We start from the raw sequence: 17,596 nt of genomic DNA on the forward strand, positions 1-17,596 counted from the left end.
ATGTTTTCCTCCCTCTGTCACACAAACACACGCTATGTCAACCTTTGCTCCAAGAACAAGGTGGCAAATTGCTTTTGTCCTAGAGCTTACCCCAAGTTTTATAGCTTCTCCATCACTAAGCCTGCCCTGTTTAGGCAATCACACTGTACTGCTTATGAGTAACTTAGCCTGACTGAAAACTTACAAAACAATGTAAATAAAATTAATACTTACCATATTTGTAGTTTAATTTTCTTTCCATCTAGTTCTATTGTTCTGATTTTAAAATCAATTCCTGGCAGAGAGAAGCATATTAAGTTTAATGACAAAAGGAAACATATATTCAGTTTGTGATTGATGGTTCTGAATTAACGTAAGGGTCATGTTAGGCAAGCAGTAAAGATTCTGAAGTCGTTGCTCTGAGTCAAATTACTCTGCACAATTTGTACAGAAAACCAGACACTGAAGTTAATGGAGCTATGCCAGTTTACACCAGCTGAAGATCTCACCCCAAGATCCTTCTACTTATTTATACTGTAGGACCAAAGCTCACAGAAGTAGCCACTAACTTTGAGTGCCCAATTAGAGACACAGGCCCAACTGTCTGAAGTTCTAACTACCCTCAAGGTTAACTAAAGTCCATGGGAGTCCTGGGTGCTCAGCACCTCTGAAAAATTAGGCCTTATAGCACCTCAAACTGTACTTCCAATATTAGGGGCTACTTTTGACAGTTTGGGCTTATTTCATTCTAATCAGAAGCTGCAATAGAGGGGGAAGGTATTTCACAGCTAAAAGAGTAACACTTTCCTCTGTTTATTTGCAGACCAATTGTATAGGCTGGTCAAAGAATAAAGCATACTACAGTAGATCACGGGTAAAAAGGAAATATAAAAGCACCCAAGGCTCACTTTTCAAAATTTTACACCAAATCCTCTTTTTGAACTTAAGTCATAACTCCACAAATGTAGTAAGGAAATGTTACATATTAGCTCTGTAGTTATGAAAATAAAAATAAGTTGTACATACTATGGGTAAAACTGGCAGTAACTCCTATATGACTTAGAATTTTCAAGATCACCTATTGGGTCTGAGAATGTGATCACGAAAACAGATTTAAGAGTTAAGGCCATGATTTCCAAACTGACTAGTAATTTGGACATTTTGGTTTTTGGATACCCCATTTAGTAGCTTGACTTTTCTGATCGTTCCTACCACCCATCATTTTTAAATTGGCTCCTAGATTACCAGTCCATTTAAAAAATCATAACCCAATTTTTTTCTAAATCAATTACATTTCATTTAATCACAGTCAGTGATCCACATGGATTTCCCTCTCAGATACATCTGATAATAGCCATTTAATGATAACTAAATTTAGTGAAGAAAATTCTGTTTCTGGCATCAAAGGCTTTTATGCAACTATCAAACAGGAAGTCTCAGAATTTTTTTAAATTGCAATTGAGTTTGAAGATGAAAAAATGCATGAATCACTTGAACTTTGTCTTACACACTTGGGAAGTAGGGACATTTTGATTTAGTGAAGATGCCACCAGATTTCAACTGTTCAATATCAGGTGCAATGAAGTGAGGAAATGAAATTTAAAGCAACACTAGTTTGTAAGAATATATGTTGTCACTACAAACACCCACATCAATATTTTGATACTTCATGAACTTTTATTGATATTATTCTAATGTAATATAATGACAGTAGCTACAGTCAACTCCAGATATTAAATGTGTTTATTATTCATGATTCATTAACAAGTTTCAACATTAAAAAAATTAGATTAGTTCATGAACTCTACTTTTATGTCAATTTAGCAGGGTGCTCATATTACTGATTTTCATGTCCTTTTGAGTTATACACAGGATTAAACTGGAAATTAGGAAAGACAACATATTTTCACTTAACATTTGACAGCACTTTGTGTCCAGCACCCTGTTAGTTTCTATAATCAGATTCTCCTGTTTATTGGAGAGGTGTGTGTTTACAGCAACAGGGGGGAAAACCTTGTTCAAAATACAAAAGTTTGGGGGTTATTTTAAATCCAAAGTTTCTGCATTTGGAAACATTCTGAATAGGCTTGGCTGCCACTGCATAACCCTTCAGATGCTGGAATTTAAGTTTAATGTTTTTATTAAAATTGAAAATACACAAATGCAATATCCACTTCTCTTCTAAAAGAATTATATTATGGACAAAAGCAATTTAAATCAGAGGCTTTTAAGAGGCCTGAAGTTTTAATGCTAAAGTACAAAATAAAGATCATGCCAAAAAAAAAAAAAAGTTCTGAAACTCGTGTGGTTAACTTCATTAGTTCACATTGTGCAAGAAACCAAGACCTTACCCACATGGGCTGCACTTTAAGAAGTTTCAAAGCCTCAGAAGGAGCAGATTTCCTGAGGAATGGCTATGTCACACACTCAAACTAAGCAAGAATTCACTGTAGTGAACACTGGCTATTCTCTTGTGGTTAGTATTTTCCCATATACTACTAAAAGATTTACACAACCATAATTAGACCTACTCTAAAATTCAGGATTTCTTGGGACTAAGCTCTATAGATTCGAAAGCAACAAATAGCAAAAGAGCCATGTTAAATGTATCTTCACTGAAAGTTAAAAAATTAAGAATCTAAAATCAAGGAACAGGTAGTGAGAAAAAACCACGAGCTTCACAGTAACAATGAAAAGTACAAAAATATATCAAATAAGTGACTACAGCATTCTGCATTAAATGAACTAGTCACTGACATTTTCTTTGTTCTTCACTACAGTAACAGGAAGTGGTGAGCTGCACCCATTTAGTGCAGATCTAGTGACATGTGCTACCACTTCCTGCTGAATACCCGCATGGCTAAGCATATGCGGCACTTGGCTTACTGAAGTCAGTTTGAGCCTTTAACAACATTTCATAGGTTGACACACCAACTTGTAAAAAAGCCATTTTCATTTCAGTAACAGCAGATTTCTCTCTTCTCACACACAAAAAACTTAACTCCGCATTAAGATGCAGAGATTTCTATCCACTGGAAATAAAAAACCTCTTTGAGGATTCCCTACATTTTTTTGAACTGCAACCAGAGATAAACAAAGCAGTGTTGCAACTGCAAGGGGCACATAACTACCACACAGCTATAAAATACAGTATGTAATGGTACACGGCCTTGAAGGAAAAACATATTTGGATATACACATGCCGCTGGCCTGCTGGGTGATCTTGGGCAAGTCTTTGCCTCTGGGCCTGTGTTTCCCCTTGTGTCAAATAGGGATAATGATCTTTGGAAAGTGCTTTGATGAAGAATGCCATGAGAGGACGGCATATCAACATTTCCTGTAAAATAGGGTATTTATGGCAGGAATATCAAGCTCTCTATCGCATTGGCCAACCAAAACTTAACTAGAAGAAAATCCAACACACCTGGACAAACAGAAGCATTTCAGATTTGGAGCAGAAAAGAATAGATTGATATTACTAAGGGACTCCATACTATCATATTTACCCCACGTATGGGATTAAAGGAGTAGATATATTGATCCACGGGGCCCAAGTTCTATTGGCGGTTTCAGGCAATGCGGTAACATCCCCCAAATCTTGTATAATTACCCCCAAAAGAAAGAAGAGGGAATGGCTGACTTCCATAGCTCCATCTTCCCTGCTAAATCACAAATATAATCCCACTCTGCACCTTTCAAACACAATGGTGTGGATGGAATTGAACTCGGCACATCTGAGACTATGACCATGAGAGCCTTGTCGACATGGTGGCATGCGGCTCAGGTAGTCCTATAGAAGGTCTTCTGCTCTATTAGATACCAGGAGATTCACAGATTCTCTGTTGATTTTGGAACACGAATAAGTTGGAATGGTCACATGTCCTGTCTGGCAAGCCCTATTAGGAGGATGTAGATATAAGTCTAAGACATATCTGGAATTTATACTTATATCTCAGCAAAAAAAAAAAAAAAAAAAAAAAAAAAAAATTTACTATAGGGATTTTAACCAGCTAAATATTTCCCAGTACAATTGACTGCATCATATCAAATCAGTATACAACCTCTTCTCACCAATGCTGGAGACTCCCAGAAAAAACTTAGCCTAGATTTGCATTTCTAAAAGTAACAGCTAAATGTGTGCTGAAATGGAAAGTCTACTACTTTGCCTGGATTACACTTGAAGTACTGGCTCCCTCAACAGCCATTCATTTGCACTGCTTTCAGTGTATCATAAAGCACTGTGTATCTGTGACACTAATAAGATCAGTGCTGGTTACAGAATTCAGGACAGTACCTCCCAACCCACATACCATACCCAAAAACTGGGAAGGGGCCTTATGGCAGGCATGTGTTGATGGAGGTTAAAGTAATAAGCCTCACTCTCCAGCGTTATGTAATGAGCATTTTTACTCTGCTCCAAGAACCTTTCTCCACCTACACTAGAAGGCTCTGCAGTGATTTGTAAACTTTCCCAACCTGCAGAAGTCAGTATCTAACAAGATCTAAGAAAAATACCAACATGTTAAACAATAAAACATCCCTGATAGAAAACGGCTATCAAGACATCTTCCAATCAGTCTTGAGTACTTATTTCATTATATCAATGACTTAAGTATTGGAACTGCCCAATATTGCTCATTGATTCAGGGGTTTCTTTAACAATGTAAGGAGCCAGTTTTCCGGTGTTAACTCTGCAGTGAAAGAACCTCTTGGGTAGCTTTAAAGAGGGCAGGCAAAGAGACCCCAACACCTGGGAATTTGTGCCCTGTTTTGATTCTTCATAATTTTATGAAGGCAGCCTCTTCCCAGAGAGTTTTAGTAGTGTTTCTCCCCTGCCCATTCCCCCGCCAAGTGTCTCTCTATTTAACTTTATGAGAGTCAAGGAAACGAGATCCAGTTCTCCCTGAATTAAGAGCAAGTATAATACCCGAGCACCTATTTAACTGTAATACCCAACAAACAGCAGACAGAAAAGTTTGTTAAAGATCAAACAAATCCACTGCTTCAACTATCAGTTGGAGAGCTTCCCTCTATTTGAGGTCTTTCAAGGAAGATCCATCAAAAACACAGAAAAAATAAGACTAGTATTTCTAAAGTTAAAACCTCCAACTACCATGCTGAAGAAGTGTTTCAGGCCTCCTTACTCCATCAAAGAAGTTGTGTAATGCTTGAAATGGGGCTTCGGCAGTGAAACAAAAATAGCCAGCAGCCTCAATGCAACTATTTCTATTCAATAAATCAATCTGAGGGGAGTCTAGTTTTTTTTAAGAGACATGTTGAAAGGCTTTGTATTAACTTGTCATTACTATTAAACAAGAAGATAGCTCTGAAATGCTAGTCAAATCCCATTATTGGAGAATTTAACCCCTTAAATGACTAAGACCAAAGTCTTATTTCACTTGATATTGCAGATTGACACTCAAGTATATTAGACCAGGTCTACGCTATAAACTTACCAGTACAATAATGTTGGTTGGATTGTGATTTTTATGACATTTCTATAGCAACAAAAGCCCTAGTGAAGATACAGTTATTATCCCAGCATCAAAGTGCTTGTACCACTATAGCTTATTTCACTCAGGGAATGAGTATAAGCTGCAGCTATCCTAGCAAGGTTTGCTGGTATAGCTAGACTAGCAAACCTTTTCTAGGTTAGAGTCTCCCTTAGATCTGCTTGCAGCAAAAGGAACCGAAAGAGCCCAGTCTTCACGTAATCAAAAATATAAAAATCAAACAAAATTCACACACCCCCTCCAGCAAAGTCAGCTATTTAATAGCTCATGCTAATATTTCACATAGTTCACCATTAGCATCACAGCAGCCAGAGCATATCCCATGAAAATGACACATCAGTATTCAGTCTGCTCCTAACTCAAGTTGATTTAATCCTTAGTTTTCTAGTTCTACAAATCTACAGAGTTTCCATGTTTACTGTTTGGTGCAATCTTTATGGGATGTCAGTACTGTCAGGAAATTAAACCATCAATGATGCAGAGAAACTTCACCCCCCTGACTTGGTGTATGCTGACCTACATGCTACACAGTGCAAATAGTCACAATACTTCCCATTTCTAGCAGTGGGATTTCTGTCCACTAAACTCTTGCCACCCCATGTGCTACAGACTTAAAAAGCCCAGACTGACTTCTTGGCAAGTTGATGCAACAAAAAGAAGTGTCCGTGTAAGTGCCAACCATCTGCATGGAAGCAGTGAGGAACCAGTTTTTGATTTACTGATTAAACACTCAAGGCTCAACTACTGCATTGTGTTTGCTTAGAATCCTAGTTAGTATACAGAGAGGACTATAAAGGGCTGACTATGTAGAGGCCTGAAAATCCTTGGATATCCACTTTATACCTATGGATATCCATGGTTTTGCAAAACTCTACATATTTATATCTGCAGACCATTTTTTCAGATCACGGATGGATGCGGATCCAAATTTTGTATCTAAAGCCCTGCAAGAAAGCGGATATCTGCAGATTATCTATGGACTTTTTTTTTTGCAGATTGTGGATCAGATGAAGATACAATTTTTGTATATGTGCAGAGCTCTACAAATATGACATAGTTACCACTCTGTAAATAGCTATTTACAAGCTACCTGGTCAGAAAGGACTACAAAAGCATTTTTTATCCAAGAGAAATAGCAGCCTTGGACAGTACAACCAATAGCACATCTAGAATTATAGCATATGCGAGGATGGAACTTTATTTGTTTCTGGATGAGGACCTCAACTGCATAAACACACAGCCACTGCTGTGGAAAGGAAAGGGAAGGTAAATTACGTATCTACCAAGTCCAGTTCTTAGCTGTTTGCCATGAACTGCTGGCGCATCTGGGTACAGCTTTTTTGGGATGTTCCTGTGAACTCTAGCAGCAGCAACAGCCACTCCAGTCAATTAGCTGGTGTAACTCCATATATTGCTGTTTCGTAACATGTGTATCATGGAACGTTTAGAAGGCACATCATGGCTAGAAACTCAGTTACAAACTTCCCTTTGGGATTTCTACAGATTAACACTGTGCAGGTTTAGTGCTGGATTAAATACAGTTTTCTGCATCTCATGTATAGCTAACATTAGAAGTTGGTTATGAACTTTATGTTGTTGCTTCTCCAAGTAAAATCCATTAGTTCTTCATGTATGTTATGTACATATAAATATAACCTTGACCCTTTAAACAGGCAGTTTGACAATTCTATTAGGATTCTTGTTAGATAGTCTCAACAAAACATTCTTTCCTTTTTTTTTTTCTGAAAACATTCATGGAAGAAGACTACAGACCAGACAAACTAAGAGGATTTTTCAGTGGTAACTTCCCCAGTATGAAGTGCAGCAATGCTCCAGGGTTTACCACCACAGAATATGGGCTGCAATAAAATGGGACTTTATTACAAGAGGAGAAGGGAGTCTCAAAATAGAAGCTTCCTTCCTCCTTTAAGGGATATGACAGCACTATGACCCAAATCCACATAGCAGCCTCCAAATTAACGTTGTTTCACCTTTCAGGTGTGTCTGGTCTTTGTATAGCCCTACCCTCAAGTTTGTACTGTTTTTTTAGGGCAGGAATGATGGGGCAGAGAAAGACCAGGCTTACTGTCTCCATTTCTTACTGCAACAAACTGGATAAGTGGCCTTTTTTGGCCAACCAGAGGAACACAGACAGATGGAGAGACTGCAGTAACAGCAAACAAGTGATATGAATAATGTTTACCTAGACTAGCAAGTTTGTAAGTCTCACAGAAACGAGAAATCAGAACCATCAACAAGATGAGAAATACCCAACTGCAGTTTGACTGGAAGGAAGCATGCCTTGAGTGATTTTTTTAAGCAGCTATACAACTTCCTTACTACTTAGATCCTTGCCAAAAAGTCCCATCTTTTTTTATGAGGGTACAAATGAAAGCTTCAGCCAGAGTTTGGGCCCTAATGAGTTGCACTTCCATTCAACATTATAAGTTTTCACTTAATATTAAAATTTAAAGTATTTGCAGTTTTTTTAAGTCAGCATATTTTTACTGGAGAAAAAAAGCTGTAATTAGCAGAGCTATCTTGGGCTCCTTGGCTTTTGTAAGCAGACAGAGTGAGAGTCAGAGCTCTTCAGGACTGCAGGATTGTTAACTTATTTTATGGGCCTGCTCAGAAACAGTGCAGACAGTGTGATAAAAGCTATATGCATACTCAAACCCAGCACCCTGAAGGTTTCTACACCCAGCTTTCGTAAGGCTCCAAGTTACTTCTGAAGAAGTTTATACCACTATTTGTAGTACAATACCGGCAATGTAAAATGAAATAACTTTTTAAAAGGTAGTTCTAAGCTTTGGGCCTACCTTTAGGAGAAGCAAAAAGCTAGCCAGCTTACCCTACTTACATACATTTTAAAACTATTTATTTTAAAAAGTCATCCACTACTATAGCATCTGAACACTACAAATACGCCAATCTAAACCTATAAGGATAATGGCTGGGAAGAGGTAAGAGGGCTACTTGAGGATCTACCAAACAGAGCCCTATAGCAGTGGAGAGACTGAGGATATATGCTCACTACAGGTTCTGACTTTCGGTGATAGCAGCAATTGTTAGATGTGCACATAAATCAGTGCTATTCAGCGGTAATACAAGTGATACTTTTGACTTTTAAAAGAATCTAAATTATGTTCACAACACAGTTATGGTGTTACTGATTCTTAAGTAGGCAGGTCTGAATCCTGCAAGACTACAAGTTTATAGCACACTCCAAGATATTACTAAAGTAGAAATCTTAGAACAAGTTGCTGCCAGTGACATTTGCTTTTAATTATACTTTGAAGAGTTGCAAGTAAGCAATGCTAAACTCTAAGCAGCTTCTAATTTACATGCCTCGCTCAGTGTATGAATATTAATCATGTGCAGATGTATCTGCACACGCTTGTATTGCACATGTGTGTCTTCTGGGAGAGAGTTGAAAAGTTCTAATACCTCCCAATCAGATTCCAAGCACTAGACAGTGTTGTCAAAGAGCAACACAATAGGGCTATAATCAAGAAAGTCATTACTTGCTACATGCACCCCTCACATTTCTAGAAGTTGAGGATGTCTGTTTCATTCCCTTATGGGGAAATCTGTAAGTAAAGAATTCATGCCTGCTTCCATTTATATTCTCTGAAACAGATATATATTATTCCTAGTTTTCATAAATTCCTAGAAACACCAGCCAAATTGTATTAAAAGGAAAGTTTTATGGAACAACGTAATCTGCCTCATTAGCAGACACAAGATATACCGGGCCTATAAAATAAAGATGACACTCCACAAACACTGCATTTACATTAAGTCCTCCTAACAGGATTTTGGGTAATGAGGTGGCATGTTAGAAAGTTACTGTGTGGGATGCATCATCAGATTATAAGAGTGAGGGTGGAGTGCGCTTGCAACATTTTAGCGTCACACAGTGCTGAATGCAAAAGAACAAAGTCTAATAATTTTGAACTTTAACATTTGGATTTATTCCCAAACAACATCTGCAAGACATTTGAGACACAAATGCAACCAGTTATTCAGCCTTTTGCAAGTTAGAGGCCCATAGTTTTTGGTGAGGTTTTTTTTTCCCCTCTTTTGTTTTGTTTTAAAGGAACACAGTTGTTACTTCCGGACTCTCAGGAGGACTCAGCAAAATGCTCTTCAAATGACAATCAACACTTGATAGTCAACCAAGAACAACTCCTCCCCATCATCTCACTTCTAGATTGGGCAGAAAGAAGGTCAGGACAAAAACTCTAGTTTCCCACATGATAGTACCTGGGGCAGCTACCACCTGGGCCAGCCCAAAAGAAATCTGATTTCAAGAGCCCTGATCACTGTCATGGTTCAATCCCTTGAACCCCTCAGTGGAAAAGTTTTTCCCATGAGGACAGCCTACCTCCCATTCAGCCACATTTGTCTCATCTTGCAAGATACTATAAAACCCACAGTTTCATGGAGAAAAAGGTTAAAGGTGGAGTATGAGGAGACATAAAAGCCAGATATAGTTAAGGCTAATTTAGATAAGATGATGAAGAATGCAAGTATGTGTATGTATAATATGAAAAGATTTCCTCCTTGTAAGTGCTTGAAACTCCTTAACCAGATCAGACCAATGCTCACAATGGAGTAAAGCTAGTTGCAGCTTCCTCCAGCACCTGTCTCCTCGGCTACGAGAGGCTATCCTACTATGGTTTGAAGGGAGGAATGAATCAATTTTCAATTAAGAGAATAACCAACATAAATAGTGACATACTGTGGGGGAAATCCTAGTTCTGTGCTGATTGATATAGGCTTAACACAGAAAGTAAGTATACATTGAAACTGTTAGTCTTTCACATGTCAGGGACCTTCGGCATAAACAGGTCGGCATACCAGGATCTCAAATCTAGTGTTCAGTTGACTGGCTCGTAGTTCAGCTTCTTGGTTACATCACTGCCAAAAGGAGTGCATGTACCAAAATGTTCTACTATGAAGAACAGTAGAGGCCTCCCCAGAACCGAATTCAGTTTCCAAGCCAAGAGCACAGCCAGTGTAGCCTCCCAAAAGACCTTTTTGCAACAAGCAGAGATCACGCCCTATGCTTGGAGTGATTTTTGCAGTAAATAATTTGAGACACTGAAAGCACATTGAGTCTCTTTTAAATTGCAAGCCACAATGGGAGAACTTTAATTTGGTTGTAACACTGTTTGAAGGAGTCAAAGCTCGCCATCCACCTTCAGCAACAATTTCTGAAACCACTCTACCCAAAAACATGTTTTAAAAACATGTACAAAAAAAGAAAGTTTATATGAAAAAGGGGTTTATGACCTCTGAACAATTCCCTCATAGTGTGTGCAACCCAAATACTGCAACATTATGCTAGTGCATTATGAAAGGAAGATCAGCTAGTCTGCTTTTGCTATCTATTTTCAGGAGCAAAATAGAGTAAACAAACTGCAACTGTTGAAGTCAAACTCAGTCTGAAATGTTTATGTTGTAATAATTGAAGAAAGCATTAGTAACAAATAAGTGTTTGCTTGTTTCAGATGCAATATTTTTTGCTCAATCTCTCTTTAAAATGGAATCGCTAACTTAATCATTTAGACAAGTAGTGCTTACAAACTCAACATGCACTTTTTATAAGTCACTGGAAAGTCAACCAGCTTGCTTGAAACAGTTAATGTATTGTTCAAACAGAATCATGCATGCAAGTGACCTCCTCTCATTAAAATGTATGAAGATTCCACTGTGAGAAAAGCCCATTGCGTAAGCAGAATGGCATGTAGCAAATTAAATTTTCTGTGTTGAACATAGGACATTGATGTTGAAGTTTAGTTCTGTAGAAAATAACTTTCGCTTTAGAAAAACTTCAAGCTTTCTGAGTCAAGGATTTAGCCACATCCTTTAGTGGGCATGATAACAAGAACTAGCTTCCTGCATCAGAATGGCATGTATCGGACCCCAAGTCTCCAGTTAATTTTAGACTTTTCCCTCCAAGGCAGCTGAAGTCAGGATCATTGCAGAGATAGCAACTTTTTTTTTTTTTTTTTTTTGTTAAAAGGCAAGTGCTCACATAGAATTGCTTTGAAGCACCTTTTGGTAACAGAACTGCTTGGAAGCCCAGTCCAGTCCTCCTATTCCCCTTTCTCCCCAAGAAGTAAAGTGACTCACATTTTAAAAGTATATGATAAAAATCATTTTGAAAACCTCATTTCTTTACCTATGTTGCCAACACTGTTTCTGACTATTACAATCTAAAATGAATTCTTCACCATTTATATTTTTTTCCTTAGTTGGGAGAATGAAAACAGGATAATGTTTCATTTTTGTCTAGTCATTTCCCTTCTGGATCTCCTGTTCTCCTACCAAGTTGTAATATTTGCAAACACTGTGCAGGGGAATGTTTAAAGACTGTTTCCATGGGAACTTTATTTTCATGGAAACAATCCTGTGTCTATCTGGCTCTGAGTTGTGGGTTTTTTTTGTTTTTTTTAGTAACTCACTGAAGCAGATAGATGAGGGCAATATAAAGAGAAGAACCACCCAACATTTCTATAGGCTTAGCTGATGTTATAAAGTATGTCAAATTGAGGCCATGAAAATCTTATTTCTCCCTTCAAAGGGTTTTCACTATTCTATAACCCACATTTGTAAGGGTTGAGCTCTTGTCTAAGAAATGTACGAAAACATATAAGGTCACACAAGACAACATATTGGTATATTCTTTACCAGAAATTTAGAGGCTTACAGTGGTCAGTTCATAGCCATGATTAGTACACACCAATGAAAAGATTTGAAAGGGCTTTTAATAAGACTCAAATAAATTAGGAGACTCAGAAGACAAAATGCTACCTGGAAAGAGGCCAAAGGATCATCAAGTATAGTAATATCACAAGCCTAATTAAAGTGATCCTGGAACACCACAGGTGGCACAACAAAATGGCTAAATGTAAAGGAAATAAATCTCTAAATCAAGGGAGCAGATATGAAATTACAAGGACAAGAGACACATCCAAAATTCGGAGCCAGCTAATACGTGAATATGTTCAGAAGGAACATCATCCGTTTGATGTCTCAGTATCACATTGAACAATTTATTTTTCTTGTTTATCTTCATAAAATGGGAATGATCATCAGTAGGACTTGAAAAATTTACCTGACAACTGTAACTCAGGGACAAAGCCTGCAAGCCAGGGTGAAAGATACCCATGTCACCAGGCCTTTTGAAGTTTAAAGGAATAAACCTGTTTGAAAGTGTGTTGTATTTAAATACAGTACTTAATTAGCTCTAACAGCCTTTTAAAAAAAGTGTGGCTCCATCTTCCACTGCATCTCCAAGGGCTGCACATTTCACTGGAAACCTTAGCTTAGCCCTATGCTTATCAGAGTGTCCTACTAGGGCGTACAGATACACCATTCATATAACAAAGCAAAGCCACACAACCTAGCTGCTGGGAATCACATCAGGATTAACCTTGGGGACTATAGGTGAAATCCTGCTCTACTGAAGTCAATGGAAGTTTAGTCTGACCTTAATGGGGCCAGAGTTTCACCATCCCTAATCTATTGTAGACTTCAGCTAATCAGTGTGAGAATTTTACAGTCACCCAATCCCTTTTGGCAGTTGAAAGGAAGATGACATTTTCTAATGTCTGCCACCAATGGATATACTTAGTTCTTGCAAGAGATTTGTGCAAGGTGTCTCTGCTATTTTACCACTCCCCCATGGCCTCCATTTTTTGGTACTGATGCTAATGAACAACAAATTCCTGCCTCTTTTACCTTGCTCAGATCTTGCCAAAGCCACAACAGAGTGAAACTGACTTCACTCTTATCATTTAATCACTGTTACCAACAGCAATGGGCTCCCAATAACATTAGTTAGGAACATAAGAATGGACATACTGGGTCAGACCAATGGTCCATCTAGCCCAGCATCTTATCTTCTGACAGTGGCCAGTGCCAGATGCTTCCGAGGGAGTGAACAGAACAGGACAATTTATCAAGTGATCCATCCCATCGTCCAGTCTTAGCTTCTAGCAGGGAGAGGTTTAGGAACATCTAGAGCACGGGGATGCATCCCTGACCATCTTGGCTAATAGCCATTAATGCACCTATCCTCCATGAACTTATCAAATTCTTTTTGAACCCAGTTATACTTTTGGCCTTCACAACATCCCCTGGCAACAAGTTCCACATGTTGACTCTGTGCTGTGTGAAGGAGTACTACCTTAGGTTTGTTTTAAACCTGCTGCCTACTAATTTCATTGGGTGACCCCTGGTTGATGTGTTTCATGAAGGGTTAAACAACACTTCCTTATTTGCTTTCCCCAAACCAGTCATGATTTTATAGACCTCTATCAGATCCGCCCTTAGTTATCTCTATTCCAGGCTGAACAGTCCCAGTCTTTTTAATCTCTCCTCATCTGGAAGCTGTTCCATACCCCTAATAGTTTTTGCTGCCATTCTCTGTACTTTTTCCAATTTAATATATTTTTGAGATGGGGTGACTAGCACGGGATGCAGTATTCAAGATGTGGGCATACCATGTATTTATATAATGACATTATGATATTTTCTGTCTCATCTATTCCTTTCCTAATGGTCCCTAATGTTCTATTAGCTTTTTTGCTTGCTGATGCACATTGAACAACTAATCCCAGTTATTTTATATTCTGCTGTTGCAGCTTGGGAGACCAAGCAATAGACACAAAAGGAGCCATCTTTACAACCATGACAGTTTTTTTTTTTTTTTTAAATTGAGATCTGCTTGTATGGAATTTGACAGCTGTTCATGAAAGCTTCCAACAGGCCATTAGGCAACAGGGTTATCGGTTGCTAGAAAGCTCTAGGGCAGGGGTTTCCACCTTTTACTCAGCGTGACCCCATTTAAACATTGAACATGTGTGGTGACCCCAGCAGACAAGTCAGGGCATTGCAATGTTTATGGTATTTATATTTTTCATTTAAAATCATCTAAACTTTTTTAAAATAAAAAATACAACATGGAACACAAAGCCTAAAATAGCTATTAAATCCATTTATCTGACATTTATTACTTTTGCTTTAACTGTGGATTATAGTTACTGTGTGGTCACACTGTTAAACAACCCTAGATTTCATGGTTGCTAAATTGAGACTTAAAAGTGTGAGAAAGGGGCACATTGCAGAGATTCTGGGCACTGCTGCTATGTATAGGTATCCTGCAACAAACAGACTGCTGTAATGTAGGCTGTTCCCTGGTGCTGTCTCAATTTTGCCATGGGTGGCTCTGGCTCCCAGATCAGCCCAGACTCCGGAGGATACAAAGTGACTTAAAGCCATCTTATCCCTTTTCCCCTGGGCTGCAAGTTTTGTTGTGCCGCACCTCTTTAGTGCCTGGCAGTAATTGTCCTCATTCATCTCACTTGGGCCTGATCCACAACATTGTGACCACACCCTCTCCCCAGTCTCCTGCCCCAGGCAGTCCCACACCTAGCATTGTGACAGCCCCCTCCTTGCTCTTCTGCCCCAGGCAGCCCCACCACACCCAGCACTGTGACACCCCGCATCTCTCCTGCCCCAGGAAGCCCCACACCCAGCACTGTGACACTTCCCGCATCTCTTCCCCTCCCCCCGCACTGTGTCTCTCTCCTGCCCCAGCCGGGCCTCCCCCATTCCAGGGCCGCCGCCCCGAGCCAGGCACTGCTGGGTGTCACAACGCACCCAGGACTCACCGCTGCAGGGAAGGCATGTGGGTGGGGAGGACACAAAGCAAAAGAGGAGGAGTGAGGCTGCCTACCTGTGTCCTGGCCGCCAGCACTGCTGCTGCCATGAACGGGCCAGAGACCAGCCCCGCACAGTCCAGTGCTCCCAGCCCGGAGCTGTCAAGTATCTTTACGACCCCACTGTTTTAGTGTTAAATGTGGTCGTGACCCCAAAGTTGGGGACCTGCTGCTCCAAGGGAAAAACAAAAACACACACCAGGACCACAAAGTCCCCTATACATCCTCAAAAGACAAGTAAGTACTCCTAATGTGAGGCTTTTGGGTTTTTTATTTTGAATTCGAAGTCAAGAAGCTAAAATTCATGAGGCTTAGCAATGTAGTCACACACAAGCTTTACACTGATGTAACGCCATAGAAATAATTGTGTTACTCCCAATTTACCCCAAAATGAGAAGAGAACTCATCTTTGCAAACAGGGAAATTTAATCAAACACTGAAATGTTTTGAAGATTTTAGACGTTTGCATAACCAATGTTAATTTGTTCTGCAATCTCAAAGATTAAAATCAAACAATATGTCACTTTAAACCCAGCGTGAATCATAGTATGAACTTCAGCCAACTTTTTAAAAAGAAAGCCAGGTCAAGACAAATACCACCACTAAAAAAACAGTTTACAGCTGACAAATTGCAGAACTGTTATTTTCAACTCTTATTAAAACAGGAACAAGACTGTTAAAGAGCCTAGATAATAATCACTTTTTTAAATGCCTTACAATACCTTCCTCATAGCATATGCTAGCGAACTATGAGTTTCACATTTGTTCTTAAATTCATTAAGTATTAATCTATTCTTAAACAAAAACTGTTTATTCAGAGCAAGCTACCAACACTGCTCCAATCTGCCCCTCTGTCAGTCAAATAATCAGCCAACACATAACCAAGACAGCTCCATCTGCCAGTTAAAAGTGGGGATGAAACAGACATCTGTCATGTTGTTTTAGGGTAACAGGCAAAGACAAAGCAGCAACAGCATTTTTAATACAAGCCAAGCAATTTCTCTCAGAACTGATTTGCTCTTATTGTAGCGCACAGAAAAGGCGAGTAGTATCATTTTAATAATAATAATAAAAAAGGCTTGAAACCTAAGGTACATCAATCAGTGCAGGGGACATTGAAAGCTGAAATGAGAATACTCTATGCATCTCAATAGGTTTATTCACCTATAATGTATCCAAAAGATTTATCTTGGTCAAGAGAAGCCTCCTCAATAACACAAGGCCATCTTTCCTGCTGACTCGGGCCTCACATTGGTCTCTGCAGATTCATCCTGAATTCTCCTCCTGCTGCACATTTGCCTATCACCACCCTGCAATGTTATCTGTTTCTCTCAAGCAACATTCACCTCCTCACACCTTGACCAGAGTCTTCAAGTCCCAGTCATCATGACTCCTGCACACATAGCCCACTAATGCAAAGCAGCACCTCCTCATTGCCCCCTCCAGACAGCTCCGCTGGCTCCTTCATTTCAAAATCCCTAGTTCTGAAGAGAATCTACAAGTTCTTGCCACCATCCCACTCCTAAATATTCTTTCCCTCTGTTCTTCTATCACTGTCTCTGTTGTTCCTTTCCGCCATCTCACCAGCAATCAACTAGCCATCTGTATCTCCTGCTATTGGGAATAGCCCAACTGAAATTTTCCTCTTCATCAAGGCTTCAACACTCCCTCTTTTCGGCCTATGACAATTCACTCTCTTTTTACTTAACTCTCCTTCACTAATTTGTACCAAATTATTCAGTCTTGTATAATTTAACAATAAAGTGTGTTGAAGTAGTTTCTATTAAAGATTACAGAAGCTCTGTAAATTGAGGCAACTTGTCCCAATCACAGATACAATACAGGCCAGATGACTTTTGCCACATGTTGATATCTTGGATAAAAATGTAAAAATGACTAACTTTATTTTGCAATCAGTAATCACTATTGGCCAAGAGAAAGATGATCTACTATTCTCATGGAAATCCAGTTATATAAAGGAGGGAAAGGAACCCAGAGAAATCTAAAGCAGCAGCCTTCAAATTCTAAATAAAAACTGATCCAGGTCTGCTGGCCAGCACTACTCAAACAGCAAGATAGATAACCACAGACTATTAGACTGTTATTCAATCCTGTACACAAGTAAATTATGTAATAGGACTGTGTGCATGTTAGGGCCCAAAGCTTAGAATCAGTAATTGACAGGACCAGCAAAGTACATATTCTATACTTTGGATAAGTTATCTTTGGTCAGCTTTCATAGGAATTTAAGTTGCTTTACACTGAGTTGTTGGGCTTAGGAAACTGGCTCCATTTATTTGATTGGGTCAAGTTTTACTTCCCTTTTAGTTCTGTGTGAAAGCAAGAGTTTCCACTCAAGCAAGCAGCAGT

At 39.1% G+C, this 17,596-nt stretch overlaps 1 protein-coding gene across 1 annotated transcript in view; it reads right to left on the minus strand.

Moving 5' to 3' along the window:
* The window catches only part of RAB8B (RAB8B, member RAS oncogene family), a 39,001-nt gene that overhangs the window by 16,491 nt on the left and 4,914 nt on the right, over positions 1-17,596 (minus strand). Inside the window, exon 2 of the mRNA XM_067534614.1 lies at positions 214-274. Coding sequence (XP_067390715.1) covers positions 214-274 — 61 coding nt within the window. The remainder of the gene's footprint in view (positions 1-213; positions 275-17,596) is intronic.

This window comes from Emydura macquarii, unplaced genomic scaffold (assembly GCF_026122565.2).
Source record: "Emydura macquarii macquarii isolate MOO-44397 ecotype Brisbane River unplaced genomic scaffold, CSIRO-AGI_Emac_v2 contig_3451, whole genome shotgun sequence".
NCBI lineage: Eukaryota > Metazoa > Chordata > Testudines > Chelidae > Emydura > Emydura macquarii.